The 19541-nt window shown below is 39.5% G+C and overlaps 1 protein-coding gene across 1 annotated transcript in view; it reads right to left on the minus strand.

Annotated features, from left to right (window-relative positions):
• The window catches only part of LOC146167119 (uncharacterized), a 52368-nt gene that overhangs the window by 22555 nt on the left and 10272 nt on the right, over window positions 1-19541 (minus strand). The window contains exons 2-6 of the mRNA XM_083385466.1: window positions 16348-16419; window positions 14716-14913; window positions 12637-12740; window positions 4208-4269; window positions 121-406 (exon numbers count right to left, since the gene is read on the minus strand). Coding sequence (XP_083241592.1) covers window positions 121-406; window positions 4208-4269; window positions 12637-12740; window positions 14716-14913; window positions 16348-16419 — 722 coding nt within the window. The remainder of the gene's footprint in view (window positions 1-120; window positions 407-4207; window positions 4270-12636; window positions 12741-14715; window positions 14914-16347; window positions 16420-19541) is intronic.

Genomic DNA, 19541 nt, shown 5'->3' on the forward strand with positions numbered 1-19541 from the left:
TTTATTGACTGGGAAAAATAAGATCTTATAAACACTCTAAATTGTAAATTTGCTGACAACAACCAATAAGCCTTACACAGCGACTTTTGCCGTTTTCACGCAGTATTTTATTTAACTTACCTGTTGGTCCTATGTCTCCTTCTTCTCCTTTTTCACCTTTTAACCCACTGGTTCCGGGGGCTCCCGTGGCCCCAGGTGACCCCGCCTCACCCCTGTCGCCCTTCAGACCGGCGAAGCCGTGAAGGCCCATCATTCCCCGGGACCCCTTTTGACCCTTGGGGCCGACAAGGCCAGGTTGTCCTGTGAGTCCGTCGGGGCCTGGCGGGCCGGCTGGGCCAGCGGCGCCGCGCGGGCCAGGCTGGCCAGGGGGTCCGACGGCACCTTGCGAAGTTGCTGGGCCTGTTGTCTGAAAAATGAAACGAGGGTGATTAAAACGATAAATTCTTATGTCAAGCCAGGGCTAATCAAGGTCGTATTTCGATACCGAAGCCTTTTGGTCAAATCCAATATAAAATGACGACATGTCGGTAATTATCAAAAGAGATGGACTGATAAACCATAAATGTTTGATGTTTTTTTCACCAGATAAGATTAAATCGCCTTTAAAAAAATAGTTAAAGGAATAGTTTAATTATGAACTTCATTGTTAACAGTCAGTTTTAAATTTACTATTTTTATACAAAAAACTTTGGGGTAAAAAAATAAAACTTTGGGGGTAAGGTAAAGATCACTTCGTTGGATTGCAATCCTTGGCTTAACATGCCTATGTTAGTTTGATGTCGGATCGGCACCGATACCACCCCAGTATCGAAAGAGTGCCAGTCCCATCACTTGACATCGGGTATCGACTCAAACAGACACCAAAATGACTAAAACGGCCACCCATGAGATGAATGCAGGTAGTCCATCCATATTTTTCAGGCTTGTATATGAGTCAGCGTCTACGATCCGCGTATCGCTCATGTGTGGTTCACAGCAAAAGAGGTCGACCTTTATGGTGGCTGATCGGGTTAAGTTCTTCTTCGTGAAAACGTTCGTTATTTACCGCTTTTCAATCAGCAGTAGGATTTCGGGATTGTTTTGATGAACATCACTAGTGACTACTACAGACAATGACAGACTGTCTATTAAAACTATTGGTTGTTTTACAAGCATTTCAAATACATCTTTCCCTGGGTATATTTTGGAAATGACAATCACCGTCTATAATTGCCAGGAAAGGTTTTTTATTCATAAATCAACCGAACGAAAGCGGGTTTACCGAGGATTTCTTGGTTGTCGTCTTGGACATAGGTTTTCTGTATGATCCAAATTCACATTCCGGTTTATTTTATATTCATTTTCCGGCAAACAGAAATTTTTATTTTCACAAGAAATATTTAAAATAAGGATCAACTTAGTGTTTTGCTGAAAAAACGGTATATTTGGTTCCACTTGTCGTAAATATGGTAAATATACCGTTGCAACCAGTATACTACCACAATGAGGAATAGCGGCTGTGGTTACGTAAAAAAGCGCGTGGCTAACTTATAGCGCAACTATAGGTATGTCCGACACTTTGACATTTTATTCGTATACCGATACCCGATATTTTTGATCTTTACCAAATGACACCATTACTAAGCCTAAACGAGCAAAATATATGAAAAAAAACGTTTAAAGTAATTTTTCCACCAGGTTACTAACCTAAAATTTGCCTTAGCGTTAAGAAGTTTAGGTACGCCCAGTTGTTAAAATAATATACTTTTCAATATATACTTGTTGTTCACCGGTAAACCGAGTTAGTCATTCACAAAACGGCACTCATCCGATCAAACCGGCTCGTATAGTGGTTTAGACCGCCACCGGCCTCCCGACCAGACTAATGTGGTGTTTGTTGCTCGCGGCCGCCAGACCGACAAACCTCGGCGGGCCGTTTATCGCCAAAGCAAACGCGGTCGGCTTTCTGTTTATTTTCGCCAATCAAGATTAGCTGCGCAGTTCCGTTGCCTGGTCACGTCGGGGCCTTTTTTAGGCCAGTTTGCTTGGCCGATTTGCTAAACGGCAGGTTCCCTTTTCGAGAAACTTCTATTCAAGGCCCCTGGTAAATCGACAACTCGCTAGGACACTTTATAAATGTCCGATACTTTGTATTAACTCCGATATCGATACCCTGGTATTTTAGGATGAAAGTACCGCTGATCAGATCCGATACCAAATGACGTAAATACTATATGCCTAATTCGGCAAAATTAAAATACTTGCTCTTGATGGAAAGAAAATCATTGGTGCTGGACAACTTCCCTTATTGTTGACATATTTAATGTAAAAATATAAAATCCTGATTTCTTGACTTTTTATTTCTTTTAAAATAGAACGCTCAGTTAAATTGGAAACAATCGTTGAAATTTTTCAACTAATTTGGATTGGCACAGATACCAGCCTAGTATCGGATATGTAACGACATTTCTACAATATAAATTTTCTTTCCAGAAGTCTACTATATTATTCTAAAATTTTTCTGGCATTTTTTACAATATTAAACACAGCTTTAAAATAGGAACCGGCCAAAAGAACTGGCCACTGTATTCGGCGCATAAAGCCTGATCGCATTGAAGGATTATGACTCGGCCTAAACAATTGGATGATTGCACGGATAGGCTCCCGACTACAAGGAGGTTTTAAAATCGGATTTTACTGGTAGCTTTGGTTCAAAGGTTAGATCATTACTGGTTTAAGTTTAGTTGTTCAAAGGATCTTTGCTTGTTTAGCTTTAGTTGGAATAATTTCAAACGAAACGCGTTTGACTCACGGTAATACTCAGCTACTAAGGGGTTTTGGTTTTTATTCACCCCTGTCCCTTGATGTTTCGCATCAAGGATTTTTAACCTGCATTGAAGCGCCCGCAGAAGCAGTCAGGGCGGGGATTCACCTGTTGAGAATTCCTTTGGTGATATCTCGAAACAACGCGATAAAAAGGCTGAGCTTTACATCGCTGTTTTCAAAAAAATATTTGTGGTTTAGGTTTTTTGACACGTTTTACTACTTTTTGGTAAAGTGGTTCAATCAACTTGTAATTTTTAGTTAATTGCAAAACTTTCAACGAAGAAAGCTCATCTTTTTCGATAGTAACTATATTCAACAAAATTGAGCTCAGTAGTCTTCCACTTTGAAATTGTCCACCATCTTTGTCCATAGATATGCCTATATCACCAGATGTTTTTGTCCAGACTGAGTTTAAATTGAAGTTCGATAATTTCATTTTATCACGGCAAAGTTGAACTATGTATACTAGCCCAGGCTTAACACTAGACAAACGATTCGAGGCATCTTATATTATATGTACTGCACTGTGAGGGCAGTTTCTTATGCTTGCCGCCAAGGAAGGAAACAAGCCGAAACGACGTTCACGTAGCGTTGTGCGTTTGGTCAAGTTCTAAATCCAAAACTTCCCGAAGCTTTCGATCCAAGCTAATATTTCCTTGTTTAGTATACGGGTGGTTTGGGCCAATTTTTGGAAGCCTGTTTAAGGCCTGTCACTTTATACTCCCTATATCACCGCATCAAAAGGATATCCTGATCACACCCTGGCTGTAGACGTTCCCGACAGCACACAGACGCGCAGATCGTGGCGGAGATTAAACAGCCATTATTAAGTGTGCCAGTTTACATTTGCGCTTCGAAACCAGTCGAGGCCCTTTTTTACCGCTATCTTGTTTTCGTGTAGTTTTCGCCCTGTCGGTTTAGAATGGGACAGGGAAAATATGCCAACTCATCTGTCGCTGAGCGTATCAGTCACAGAATGGAGACGTGCTTTGTGCTGTAGCGAAATATACGTTTTCAATGATTAATTTTTAAATATGGGGATTGGGGATTTTTTATCGATTTACTTGTTAAGTAAAATCTATTAACTCAGTTCGTTTAAATATATATGTATTAGCCAATGGTAGAGTTTTTGAAGGATAGTAAGCCCAAGTACAAAGTAGAGGCCACGTGGCGCAATCTTTTTTAACATTTTGCTGGAATCTGTAAAATTGAATATTCCCGGGTTCGATCAAAAATCATTCCAAGTGTACGCCAATGAGTTTGCTCGTACACTCGGCTTGAATTTGCATATTCACTTGGCTCATGTTATATCAAAGTATTTGTCTTAAAGATAACTGTTTCGACCTTTTCGCGTAAGTCTAAAATATTGAAAAAATCGTGTTTTAATCATTGTTGAACTCACCTGTTGTGATAATTGCTCGACCTTCTCTTTGAGCGCTTCCACGATTGAGCAGTTGAAGCAAACTGCAAAAATTAAACAAAATATATTACATATCGGTGTTGTGTTGTAAAGAAGTCACCTTTGAAATGAATTGATTCTAAGTTATGCCCCAAGTCATGTCAATATTATAGCAAGTCAACTTTAAGGCAAATTACTCCAAAAAATGAAACGTTAAACTATTAAAATTTGGTAAAGTTGTTTGATTATGAAAAATTTAATAACTCAACTAAAAAATAACAAACATCCAACATATTACAAGCTAATTGTTTTAATTGCACAACTTCAAATCAATGTCCCAGAAGCCTTTAGAACAGATGTGACAATAAGCCAAGAAATGGTGTGTGACGAATTACCTATACGCTCATGTACTTTGCAACGAAACGCGTATCCGTCGGCTTGATGGGACAAGGAAATGTCAATTACAAGCTTACATCCAATCGTGCGAAATGTAATTGTGAAGGACTCCAGTCGTGGCTTGGAAATTTTCACACACGATTTCCATATTATGTCAACATCATTTTTGCCAGAAAGGGGAAGCGTCTTGACTTTGATTGCTTTCGTGGTAAACGCTACGTGACAAAATCTAAAAGTGTGCGAACGTACGCGACTTTCAAAGAAATAAGAACTCGGCAGAAGTCTGACTGAAAAGGGTTTCTTTTAGTCGAAACATGCCTATTAACAAGCACAGTGCTGTCACAAAAATCCCAAATTACCGAGAGTTCGTAAGATATGGAAAATCCCGTGCAGTAAACATAAAGGAGAAGGCTTTTGGGAAATTCCAATCAAGGAAATTTAACCTTTCAATGTAAACGGCATATTCTGGATACAAATTGGACACAAAAGATTATAGGTAATGTTTGTTGTTCATCTGTTACACGTCTAAAACAACTGTTGGTATAAAGAACCCATAAGAAAAACATCAAGGGCTTTTAAACACCCTTTTAAATAGGTGGACATTTTTAAAGCTCCCCACCAGTTGAAAAAGTCCCTAAAAGTATTTTTTAATGCTTTTTGTGCACACTGCAGAACATAGCACATACAAATTTAGTTAAAAATCGATTGCCCAGCAAAGAAGAGATTAGGCTAATACAGATAAAGTTAAGCTTTTTTTTATTAATTGATATTTTCCCGACCTCTACAAATGAGTTTACGTGAACAGCAAAATAAATATAGCGGTTTATAGGCTATATATATATATATATATATGTAAGTGTTTTTGTGTCAATACAGATAAAGTTGGAAATACTTTTTATTTAATATTTTCTCACGTCAACCAATTGGTTTACATGGGCCCACGAACAGACATATACATATTTTTTGTCTGCACGCAGCGGGACGTAACAGTTTGGTTGAAAATAGCTTACTTGGCAAGAAAACACAAAGCCGAAAAGGTCGCGAGAACTCATTGACTGGTGGAAGGCCAACCGAGACCTATAAATCGAAATCCATAAACAGGCGAATGATGGATGTAAGTGAGATAAAGGTGCCGCAAATTTGGCAGAAGAGAGACATAAATCGAATCGACCGTCAAGGTGGAAATAATGCTTTGCGAGCATAGCATGGGAGGGAGGGGCGTGTAGGTCGTTTCTCAAGGCCAACTATAGCTTTTGTCGGGCCAAAGCAAGCAGGGAAGATAAGCTTATCGCCGAATTGCTTTAGTTGGCATCGGTCCGCGCTAAATGGCATCAAAGCCATCGCGCCGTTCGACTATCGCCGCAGCCATCTCGTCTGAAGTGGATTTCGGGGCGATGCCGTCCCCGGTGCAAATCGGATTTCTTTTTTTCTCTGCGTCCAAAATGGAAAGCACAAACCAAACAAAAGTCGGCCAACGTCACACGGTCATAGGGCGTACAACTCAAATCGAGGCCGGATCTCGTCGGCCTATCAACCGCAGCGGGTCTTGTGATGCGAAGCGGGCGCTAACGAAAATATGGTTTTGGAAAAGCTCGACACACCCTTCTACCGGCTGCGCGCTATTGTCGCCTTTCCAGGGCGAGTATAAATATGAAATTTAAAAGGATTGAATTTGTGCTGTGTACTAAACTGCCTAACCTGTTGTCCAAAGTTTATCTACTTAATTTTTGTAATAAAAATGCTGTCGAATAAGTAACGACAACCCATTTGTAGTTGTTGAAAGAACAATGAGCTCAGATAAAAAATATGTTCCATGCCTACTAACTTATAATTGTTTACCACATAAATAGGCCTAAATATGAACAAAGATATTTCCAGGCATAAATAGACAAAGCTTTTTCGTCAGTCTTAAGTCTCGTTAAATCAATAATATTAGACTTTACTCGATTGCGCTCTAACAAAGCGTAAAAGAGTTTTATCTTTGCTTCTATACTATTTAATCCTTAAAATCTAGCTTTTTATTGAAGTTTGTTCGCCTGACAGACAGCCGTAATATTTTGGTGATGGCGGTTTCAGGCCACGACTTTTAAGCTGTACACAATTCGTCAACAACTCTCTGCATTCAATTTTGCAGCAGGAACGCTGAAGGCGGCTTCGAGGGTTTAAAACCACAAAAAGGATTATAGCAAGGATGGCGCACCCTTTGATGGCAAATGCTTGACACGAAATGATTCGGCCCGGCAAAACCGCATTCGAAAGGCCGTTAAGCCGCAGACACGTGTGCAAATGGCTTTCGGTTTTCAGAGCGCAAATATCGAGATAAGGAAACCACGTGACGAATCTTTTCGGCGAATATATCACGATCAGCAAAAGTGTTGAGCTTCTTTAAAATTTTCTTCATGCTGTCCCACGTTTGCCAGTATCGTGACGCCCTGTCCTAGTGAAACTTGCGTCTGTGTTTGCTTATTACTTGACTTGGCCGTAGTCACTTGGACAATACACTTTTTTTCAAGCTCTTGGTATTTGGTATTCGATATGATATTTCGATATATTTAGAGCTGTATATGGGAATGTTAGATAAATTATAGCTTCTAAGTTTCCCGCTAATTTAAGGCCGCAGCCCGCCGGTCACACAAGGTTTGGCAGCATGGAAGCCACACACATAAACTTCCGGCAGGCCTGAGGTTTCCGCTCGTCCATGGTTCAACGCAAAACGTCAGGCGGCAGAGTAGTAGCCGTCGAATTGTATCTCGACCTTTGCACTTGGCCGGATTCGAGCGACTTCAAACCGCGGATTAAGCCGCTCACATAGGCGTGAAGCGTCAATTAAGGCGCAGAGGACAGAAACAAGGACAGCTGTCGAAAATCAACCGCTTAAAGGCGGATCCAAGCGAAACGATTTCCGCCGCGGACAAAGGGACTCGACCGCAATCGTGCCCGATCCGTTATTTGCGTCACACTCACCGGGGATCACGCTGATATCGAGATTGTGACGTCATTATTTGTTGAGCTCTTGGACTGAGGCCCTTTGAGGTCGTGAGAACATTAAGGCCGCAGGATAAAAACAAGTGTGTATCTGATCAGTTTGAATAAAGTACATTGGTACTGATTTTCGTGGAGACTACAGGTCATTGGAGGTCGTTGAACCCAGGTAACCCCTGTTTGGAGCAATAACGTGTCACGAGTGAGATTAATCACCAGCCGCATTGTAAATACGCTCGATCAAATAAATCCGTAAGTAGTAATGACACAACCAATCTGTTTTTCTCTGCTGAATGTTAACCTCGGCGACAATTTGGAACCTAGCGGTTTCTACACTCCAAAGACCAATAGTTGTATGGAGAAAATGGTCATTGTGGTTCAAATAGCAAACGGTTGAAAACCTTATAGTTCATATAACGAAAGACGTAAACAAAAAACGAGGATGTATCTTATAAGTTTGGCAAAGATACATTGGTGATTTCTATTCGTCAAATGGCGGCGCGTCACTTAAGGTCGTTGAACTGAGATGACCCCTGTTTCAAGCCCAATAATGACATTGGTAAAATTAGTCATCGTTTGAAATACAAAATGCGTCTGATTACATACATTTGTAAGTATTAATGTCATAAGGAAGCACTTTCTCTTTGATGGAATGTTAACCGCGACAATAATATTTTAACACCCCGTGTTTGCACCACAAGGCTGCTATAGTTGTATGGAGAAAGGGTCGCTGGAGTATACCAATGTGGTATTTTGTCGATATTTTACAGCAGAATATATATAACAGGCTTGTGAAAATAGGCTACATCTAAAGACTTAAAAAAAAAAAATTATTCCCCCGAGAAATGTTTTTTTTTCACAGTTTATTTTTAAGTTGTATGGAGAAAAGGGGTGTTTCAGCTTCAAAATTTTTTATTTAGGCCTAAGATTTTTTTATCTAATGAGTGGTCTCTACAGGTGACATACCAGAATTGTAACACAACATGTTAAGCTCATTTCAAAAGGTAAGAAACTTTGTAAAACATTCTGTTCCAGCAATCTTGGCTTTGGCACAGTTTCGTTTCACTTTCACCTGTCGCCGCAACCCGTGGTCGAAAACTTTGGCCAAGGGGGAAAAGCGATACCGCTAATATGCAGGTTGGCGGAGAAATGCCCCGCTACGGATACCTCAAATTAACCTCAATGGCTTTCTAATTTCCAGTTCGACCAGCTCCTTTCAAACGCGAACGCCCTATGTCGGAACCCAAATCTAGGCGGGATAGTCACCACAATATCCAACCTCGTCCATCTGCCTTAGTGAAAGATATGTCTTTGTCTACGAAATAAGAACAGATGTCGCTTTAAGTTTAAAACATTTACTGCCGCCATTTGCTTCATACAGCCGTTTTGGGAGGCTGAGTCAGAAGTGTGATGTTTTAGATTTAGGCTTATAAATCAAAGTTAGAATAGGGCCTAAACCTTAAACAAATTTCAACAGAAGGTTTTCTTTGTTGATGGATCCTGAAAATTGCGCCGAAACTCGAAAACATATCCCATAAAAAGAAGAGTGAAGGATGACGTCATAATGATGTCTTCCTTATTCGCAGGAACGTCAAATATATATTCAAACCCTTTTATCAACTTTTGGTTTCCGAGGTAATTTAACGTCTATTTGCAGAGAATGTTTGTTTTTTAGACACTATACGCTTTAATGTCTACTTTAAACTTTACCGCACGGCTATCCTGAAAATAGTAGCTAAGCAAATGAATTCATCCATTATTCTTGACTGTGGTCAGAAAATACCATCGTTAAGTCACCTGTAAGAAGCACAATTTACCACATATCCAGGGACAAACAAGACACGATACTTAGGTTGCAAATCTGCATACAGCCTGTTTTTCGGAGGCCTAATTAAGAAGTGTCGAGACCCATTTTTTCTCTTCCGAGTCTTGTAGGAGTAGCAAATACACACCTTTAGTTTGGGAATGCTACAGTTTAAAGAAAATTGACAGCACCACGCTAGCGTTGGTGTGAATCAAATAAGACAAAATACAAAAGTAGGTTACATTTTAAATGTTCAAAATATATCTCTTTATTCATTTTCAATATAGATGAAAATGAATAGAGATATCGAAACGTTCAAAAGATTAACCAATTCTATATGGTCTTTGGTATTCCTTCTGCGTCTAACCGAAACCTCCAATCATCATGCTACAAAAATACTTGTCGGTTTGCAAAAGAAGGCTAGAAACATTGGCTTTACGTGTATGCAAAACACCGGGTTAATTCACAGTTGTTTCTTCACGTCAGTAAAGGTCGTGAGAAAATCAAGGGAACAGGAGAAAATAGAGATTGCATCCGAAAATGAGCACGAAGTTCAATTGAAATAACCGCGTGACTTATTCGGGGTCAAGTGGAAGTCGAAAAATCACCTGGATGTTGGGAAAAGACGTCGAAAACCGAAAAAAAAAACGTTTTCCTGTGTTTTACCGTTTAATCTTTTTCATCTCGCTTGTTTTCAAATTAAAAAAAACAATGAAATGATATTTTTTCCCACAAACTTTCATCTAGCTAAACTACCGGCCACTAAATTGGTACAACCAAATGTAAGCTTAAAAACTTGAAAAGAAGGTTTACAGAGCTAACAGACACAAAGGCGACCAATTGACACTTTAAGTCCGGATTTTTTCAGACAAGAATAATATCAAGCATTACGGCCGTGTATAATAATTTTTCCTTTTTTTTGTTTATCTTCTTTTTTACGTGGCTTTTTTAGGATTTGAAACAACGATACGATATTTAATCATATCCTTTTACATAATAGAACTATGGCACCAAACTAGGTGGCTTCACATACACACCGCATAACTTAATCTAAAAAAGTAAAAAGAAGGCTTTGAATACAGTATAGCCAACAGACACAGAGGCGGCCAAGTGACAGTTTCGCTCAGGATTTTTCATACAAGAAGAAGAAGAAGCACAAGCATTGCTGCCGTGTATCCAAAAACCAAAACAAGACCGCCAACGCGACGCGAACACGACAGAAGAAGGAGCGGCCGTGTTATGACACAGCTGGCTTTGAAACCGCTGATCGGTCGTGGTTGAGTTTTGCTCTCGATGGCCTCTGGTCCGGTTTCCTTATGTGTCCCCGGTACCCGGAAATGATCGCTCGACGCCGCTGCCCGGTGCTAAGCGGGTTCAGGGAGCAAAGGCGCGAAACGCGTCGGCGTTTTGTTACGTCACAATTGAAATGGGACGCTGGAGTTGACTATGTGGGATTGTTTGTTTCCAATATACGTATAAGCACGACAATGCTAAAGGCAAACTAACATTTCTGTTCGAATTTTAAACTTATTGTAAGCCTTTTTTATGCTTTTTTCGTTTTGTTTGCTTTAATTAATTAGCCTCTTAACTGGGGGGTCTATGGGCCCCAAAGGTTTCAACATAGAGACCTATTGAAAGGGTCTACAGGCTTTTCTGTGATGTGTTACTTCTGTCGATAAGCTGCGAAAAAGCTCATAAACAAGTTTGAAACAATGGCTATCTGATCAACGGAAAAAGTAGAAGTTAGGGCCGGTTTTGTTCTTCGCATTTATGATGTAGCTCCAGGGATAAGTCTTTTACTCGTATCTGTTCGGGGTAAATACATTATCCCAACAAACTTGGTGGTCCACGGACAAAAATTAGTTGCAAATTCCTGGTTTATTTGAATGAACAACAAATATTTTTACACTTTTATCTGAACCAATGATTTTTCGTTTAGTTTTAGTTTTGAAAAAAAAATTTGGCTTCGAGTTTCGCCTTCCTTCAAAAAGACGGCAAACATTTTTTCACTTTGAAATAGTTAAAAAAAATTTCTCGGAAAATACTAAGCGGATCGCTGAAAAACCAAGATTTGAAATTGTCTTGCTAGTTGGGAGAATTTGTTGTGTATGAAGCAACGAAGGTGCAACATTATTTTAAGCTGATTGTTTCTGTTTGTCGCAACAAGAAAGCACCGCCTTAACGTAATAATTTTACCTGACCTGGACAATTTGAATACTGTTCGGGTTTCCTAGAAATCGCTTTTAATACGATTATGCTATTTCATCTTAAAATAGTGTAAGAAGTGTGTAATACTTTAAGCCCAATGGTATGAGACTATGTTTGTAAGCATTATGTAATTAGCTTTTCCAGTAACAAGTTAAAACTTAAAAATATAACCGTCAGAGGTTGGAGGTTGTGCAGTAAGAGGTAAAACCAATGTGACAAGATACAAAACTAGGTAGCATTGTGCAGCCTTTTCAAATTCATCTGAATCATTATGTGACTTTTTAAACAAATTATTCTATCTGGCGACACGGGTCATCAAGCTGAGAGGTCTGATACTGGATATTTTATTCCGATGCAGTTACCCGATATTTCGAACAAAAAGTATTGCTATCCATTTAGATATCAATTGACGTCAATACTATGCTCAAATGTTCAAAATTATAAATTCGAACGTTAAAAAGCCTTTTTGTTTCGGGTAACCAGGCCAAGATTTTGGTTTAGCATTTCGAAGTGTAGTTACCTTCAGTTGTTGAGCAATTATGTTTTAATAAATTCCGCTTTTATATGGCTGCTTTCGTTCGCAAATCGCAGCTGAAATTCCTATTGGCTTGTTATCGGATTGGCACCGATACCACCCTAGTATCGGACTAGTACCGACCATTTTGCATCGGGTATCGACTTCGATCCAAGATGATCGGATATCCTTAGGTATAAAGTATAAAATATTGGATTCTGAAACATCAGACATCTCAAATCGTTTTTAGTATGGCTGTAATAAAAATCCTCTCAGACCGGACGATAATGAATAGAACGACTTGGCATCCGGTATCGGGTACGATAGGATAATATTGGACAATTTAAAACGATAGTATATAGTAATCAATAATAAGTATCTTTATATTCCAATTTAGGTTAACACGTGAAACTCAATTCTCAACGCATTCTAGTGTAAGGTGATTAAAGTTGTTTCTTAAATGCCTCTTCTGCTGATAGGATATTATCGGATAATGTTAACAAGGACCTTCGCCGATTTCGGTCTTACCGTTGCTGCAGGTATCCCCAGAAAATCCGGGACAGCATCGCCACTCGTCCCTGGTAACAACTGCCATGCGCGTCGCGTAGAGACGCCGACGGGCGATGACGTAACTGGAAATGTAAAGCAAGAGTTTGTAATCGCGAAATATAAATAGATATTTGACCGTGAAACGATAGTTTATACTGCAGGGGTAACCAACACGTGGATCGCGATATCGACTGGTCGATCCCTGCATTTCACCTGGTCGATCGCGTCCAATATGTGTTACTCATTACAGTAGCTGCCTCACACAAGCGAAACATTAAACCAATTGTTGTCTGGACAAGCCTAATAAAGCCTTCTTGAACGTAACAAATTAACCTCCATCGCTGGCTTAGAATGCTATTAACGCTCAAAATGTTTAATAAGTGTTCTTGTGAATTTTTTTAATGAACCAGTCGATCGCGAGTCTTTAAAACATATTTCCGTCGATCGCAAGTTGGCTACACCTGGTATATAGTAATTAAATAATAGGTATCCTTTATGTTCCAATTTAGGCGATTTTAACAGGTGAAACTCAATGCTTAACACATTCTTGTATAAGGTGACTCAAGTTGTTCATCAAATGTCAATTCTGCCAAAATCTTAGTTTCCTAAACCATTTTAAATTGCCTACATAGGTTTGAGAACCTGGTGCACTAAAGGGCCACTACATCGAACTATAAAGAAGTACACAACTGCATTATTTACAATAGAAAACTCGTTCAACATGTGTTTTATTAAAAACTGTAAACAAATGAAATTTCGGTCTTGTGTTTTCGTTAAACAGCTTGAAGGTCCATGTGATTTAAAACAGGGAAAATGTCACGGAATGCGAAAGTGGTTAATTGTTGCACAACTATAATCAATTACTATTAAACTATGTTGATACTAAGTAAACTAAAAACGCAGTTGTTATTAACTTATCGCTGGACGATAAGAGTTTCAAATTGAAGAACCTCTTCCCAAAGCGGACCGCATCAGCCAAAGGACTCAATTCGGCAAGGGGACAGAAATGGGAATTCCCCGGGGAAATAGGATCATTCTGACGTAGCGAGCGAATCATCACAATGCGATAATGTGCTGTCATGCGTTGCCAGCAAATCTTGCGACACGAGAACCCATTAACCGTGGAACGCAGATCAGTCAACAGTTGCCCTATAATATCTTGTTGAGTGACTCATTAGCCCGGTTGTCGTTTCTGGGTGTTGAACGATGCCATTCAATCGTCGGGCGTGAAAACCGCAAGCAATAGGGCTTACGACACCACAGAGGTCTCTAAATTAAATCTAAGTCGACTGTTTGACCACAATGTCGTTTACCGTCCTTAATTATCCTGATAATAAAGCTGATTTTGTCTTTTTAAATAGGCGACATTGAGCCTAAATATAACCCTGATTGATTTGTACAGTTAAGTTCCAATTTGCAACGTCACATAGTCGATTCCAAGGCTATTTGGTAAACCACTGTTTGGTGGTTACATAATTCGCATTATAAGCATCCTTACTGGCGCGCTTTGAATTCGATTAAAGCTTCAGTAGTTTGGTTTTCAGATTATTTAGGGCCTTACTCATGGGATAAGAGGTGAGGTAAGGATGGATCTATTTATAATAGCCTACATCCATGGCAGCCTTGCCTACAAGCAGTAATGTTTTTTTTATGAAACCGGCAGTTCAAGTTTAGGCAAATAGGCTACTGTCACTAGTTTACCTGTGTCCTAAAGCAAAACAAACGTGTTGTCATTTTACAAAATAATTTTTTTTTAATCTTAGGATTTTACGCAAAATAGACCTGTCGAAAAGTAAGAGCTTTGTCAAAAATTACATGTAAAAAGTTTTTAACTATTGCATTTTGTTTTTTACATTCCAGCGTTCTACACGTTAAGACTCTTTTAAGTTTGAGATGGCGTCCGATAAAAAGCAATGCACTTCTACTATTTAGAACTATGGACACATTTTAGTGGAAAATGCTATTTTTTATAAAAGTAGGACATGTCATCACTACAGATTTCTTGAAAGCCCTAAAACGCCTTTTTTCCTACACAAATATTTTGAAACATATTTTCACCTGATAGTGGGGTTACAGTAGAGGTCGTTCCAAGGGCAATGCGACACCACCCTCTTCCGGTAGGTCTGTGTACCGTTGGTGAACCTTTGAGGCACAAGCTTCTTCACAGGGTAGGCGCAGTAGCGGCCCGTGTAGATGGTCCGCTTGTCGACCGTATCCGGCACCAGTTCCAGGTTTCGCCTGCTGCTTGATGAGGTGCTGTTTTGGGCAACCAGAAAATTGCGGTTAAACACTTAACGGGGGTTATGGGTGGCTTTTTTGGTGGAAGATACCGGCCAAGTCCAGGCGTTTTCTACTATGTTAAGGTTGCGGTTGCACCTAACGAAAAGGTTCAGTCTTTGTCATTATTCTAAGACTGAGTCTACCAGTGTTGTAAACAAGTCATTTTATTATAACTTTTAATATAAGTCCCAGTCAAGTCATTTTTTAAAACAACGTAGGTCCAAGCCAAGTCTGTTAACAAGTTAAGTCCTTTTACAAATAACAAGTTAAGTCCCCGTTCAAGTTAAAGTCATTATTAAAGCAATTCAACTCCAAATCAAATCCGTAATATAAAAATGAAATAATAAATCATATAAAAATTGGGAAACTTGTACAATAATATACAACAACTGAGCTAAACAAATAACAAAAAAAATCATGAAGCAATCGTTTTACGTGCAGAAATTAAGATAAATAAGCCAATTTTGGAGAAAAAGTTAAATTAAAACACTAAATCTTAACCAAGGCATTTGACTTAATGACTTAAGTCCGAGTCAATTATCCGAAAGACCTGAGTCAAGTCAAGTCAAGCCATTTTACCAAAACGGCTTCGGTCAAGTCTGTAGTCATTTGAAAAAAGTAATTTTTTCAAGTGCACATTGACTTAAGTCATTACAACACTGGAGTGTGATCTTATAGTATTTCAAAGCTGATGCTGAACCTTTTCGTCTGGTTTAAAATCCACAACGACATATTGATCTTTTGCAGATCCCAAGAAACTAACAGCTTTTGTTTCAAAGCAAACGTAACAGTTTAATAATTTCTCCTTTTCGAGAGGTCTTAACAAAGTAACTACCGGTAATCAGTACAACATTCATACATTTAACAACAGGAACACAATTTAAAAATTGCAAGGTAACAGCGAAATAAAGAGAAATAATTATTTGGCGCCATGCACAAATTATATTTCGAATTTAGCAAACAAACAAACAAACTGAAAACTGTGCAATTTACCAAGCGCAGAAACTTAGATATTCCCAGTGAAGTGGTGCTTTAAAAAGTAAACAAGCCAGAATCGTTGTAGCTAGCAATTAGTTGCAAAAAAACACCCATAGTTATATAAAACCCCTGGCAAGCAAACAAACATTCACACCGAAAACTAGCAACAAATATATATGACAAAGTGACAGTGTAACATTGGACTTTCAACAGCAGTTTCCAACTAGGGTACAGCGATAGAAATGTTAAAGATTTAAAAGCTTTGGAAGGTAGCTGAAAACGCTGTACCCTTAGGTAAACTTTAGCAGAAATTCCCTGTTACACATGTTGGATATGTGCGTGAAGTTAATACGTACTACGAGTTAGTGATGATCATGTTTGTGTAAATGACACTTTGTGCACAATTATACGTTAAAAGCATGCTGGGCGTACCTGGCCCCGCTATAGCCAGAATAGGAAGGCCTACTCGCCCGATATAAGCTGTAACTCCAGTTTGAGTTGTATCTGATGGGCAAAATACATGGAATTGAAAAATGCATGGTAAGAAGCAACAATCAAAGCATTAAGTTAGGCGCAGCAGAGCGAAGGCACTTGATTTGTATTCGCAACTGAAAGGCACTAAGCAAAAACTAGCCCCTTATCAGTTTCGGCATAACAGCAATTACTATAGCTTGACTCAAAATACCACTGATTGTTATCATTCTAGTTGGCTTTAATGGTTGTCTGACACAACCAGTTACTCGATATATTATTAAGTATTAATCGCATGCTTGTAAAAGCATTTTGGGATGTGTCACAATTCGTTTTAAAGCTAATGACTCGACTTAGTTTGGTTACGTTTTGCAATCGGCACCTTTGGTTAATTAATGACTTGAACGGTAACATGTTTTATCTAAAACTTTTAAACTTGTTTTTGAGTTATTACGAAAAACACCTTGACTGGAACTTATTTGCAACAAAGCATTTTACAACGTTGGAAGAGAAATTGAACACAAAAGAGGATTCGTGCGAGTTCCGAAGGTAGCTGGTTCGCGTCTCGTTGCGATCATTCCTAAAATCCAGCCCGAACACATTCCCAGCTCTTTTACGAGCACTCTTAAACGCGATAAAAAGCTTCTAAGACCCGGAAAGCGTGCTCGCGCGGTGAGCTGCCGGATTTTTACAGGTCGGCAAACACGACAGTAGCCAGGCCTAATGTACCGCTTCCCGTGAAACACGGGCGACCAAAGCAGACTGGAGTGCAGCAAAATTTGCAATTAATGCGCGGCAAAGAATGCAGGATGGTGTTTGTTGTTTGAAAGCGCTTTTTTTATTTTTTGGTGTTGCGTATTTCGTTTTCGATTAGAAATACCGTACGGAAAGCTGACTGGTCTTACAGTGAATTGTAAGATTGGATAAAAAGAGATGTGATATATCTACTGCAATGACAATCGTTTAGTTTGATGTAGGCCATTATTTACATGCTTGCTATATTCTTCCTTTTTTGCCCGAAAGTTTTTCTTAGGCCTGTGTATAGGTCACTTTAAAGTGTGAATTACTATTGAGTCCCTGAAACTGTCATATAGTATAGTTCACCAACGATTGGTTAAAATTTAATCTAGTAGTCCCAATTTTTATCAGTTATGACGATTTTTTTAAAAATATGTGATAAATATATTGCAATGATGAATTCTTAGTTAGATGTTAGTTAGACTATATTTTAAAAGAATCCTAATTGACAGATGAATGTTCAACATTGTAAAAAAATTGAAATATTTCCGCAAATAGCGTTTTCGGGGTCACTGATCGACTTAGCGATGCGGAAACTGATCAAAAAGCCCCAGAATTTTGGCAAAGTCCATTCCTTTGTTCCATTATGTTCGAAACACCGGGCCAAGTTCGGCTGGCTACTAGCCGACGCGTTAGTGCTTCCAAAACAAACATTATACGCAAACTTTGCTACGGCAGCATCTATAGCGCAAAGCGCTAACGAAAAACCGTTCGAGTAAATTTGCGGCGAGGTTTCCGACGAGAAAAGAAAAAACCCGGTCGGAAAGGCCATAAATCAGAACGCGGTAAAAGGCAGGCGACCTTGCGGCCTCGCGCGTGCGGTATGCGGTACTCGCGCGCGTGTACACAAAGCGCCCGGTACAAGGCAAGCGATTGTGTCCGGGCCGCGGCGCAGAATCAGCCTTGCGGCTTTAATTTACTGTTTATCGTCAAATCTCAAGCAGCATCCGGCCCAGGACGCCCCGTTCAACCTGTCACCTCCTTAAGGCCTGCAATGCACAGTAAGCGAGAGAGCTTCTGGCACTGGTGCTGCTTGTGCTACTGCAGACCTGTTTAACGACTGTAATTGATCGGGGTCAAAGGCGCAGCGCGGAAGGGGTAGGGGAAGGGCAAACGGACGACTCCTGTCTGCCGCAGGAATTTTACGAGAAATAAATTCCCGCAATCTTGTCCCCCCAAAATTTATAGCCTCGCTGGGCGCCAAGTTAGTTTTGGATCATTCACATTTGGGAATTTTATGTGTTTTTTTATTTAAACGTTTTTAAAGAACACCAAACATTGGTCAAAAATATGCTGGAATATTCTTTCCAATTTCGCAAACTAAAATGCAAATTGCAGAACGTTTGTAAATCCAGTAATATTAGTTGAACGTTTTATTAAGGACATGTGATCGTGCTATATTTCAAAATCGCAAAACAGTGTTTTTATGGCAAATTTAAAGCAGTCAGTTCCTTTTTCTAGCCGAACGAAGTCATTAGGGCTTCACTGCGGAGATTATTGTGCGGGCTACATTTTAAATAGGCTTCGCATAAACCGACCAAAGGTATAGAATCTGATAGAGAAACTAACTTCGAAAAATGGTACACAGCTGCCTTTAAACGACCAAGTGACCTGGCTTTAGGAACACTCGGAACATAGCACGTAGTTCACTAAAGCGGCGTAAACATCATTATCAAGTTTAGGGGGTTTGTCCCAAGCCAATAACTGACAAATGTTGTCGGTACGCCTGGTTTTAAGTGTGTGGCATTGGCAATGACGTCGTCGCTCCAGATAAAGCGTGAGATATCTGTCATTGAAAATCTCATTGCCGAACTACTGTATCGCGAAAGACCTATATTAGTTAGAGTCTAACTGTTAGACTCTTAATTAAAGGATCGGTGGGGTTGTTTACGTTGTAAGTATTACAGGTTTATGTAAATTCTATTTTGCCGTTTTTGTGAAGATGGTTTGTATCCGAACTAGGTATGTCCGATAAAATCGGATCAGGGCCGTTACCCGATGCCATATGGTAGTACCGTACGAATCCGATGCTCGGGTGATATCGGTGTCGATCTTATACCAAATCAAACAACGACAAAGAAAATTTTGCCTAATAACCGGGAAAAACTATCCGAGAACGTTTCAATTTTATTTCTTTGCTGGGTTCATCACAGCAATGGCGTCATTTGGTATCGGATCGAATCGATACTGTCCAAATATCGGCTATCGGTATCGGAATTAAATTTCAAGTATGGATATCCCTAATCTGACCTTACAAAAAGGCAAACTCCGCTATATTCGCTTTAATGAGCCCTTACCAGAAACCAGTCGACAAAATATATAGCAGAAAGACCACCTAACCAATGCCATAATATCTT

The sequence above is a fragment of the Ascidiella aspersa genome, chromosome 1 (assembly GCF_963924565.1).
Source record: "Ascidiella aspersa chromosome 1, kaAscAspe10.2, whole genome shotgun sequence".
NCBI lineage: Eukaryota > Metazoa > Chordata > Ascidiacea > Phlebobranchia > Ascidiidae > Ascidiella > Ascidiella aspersa.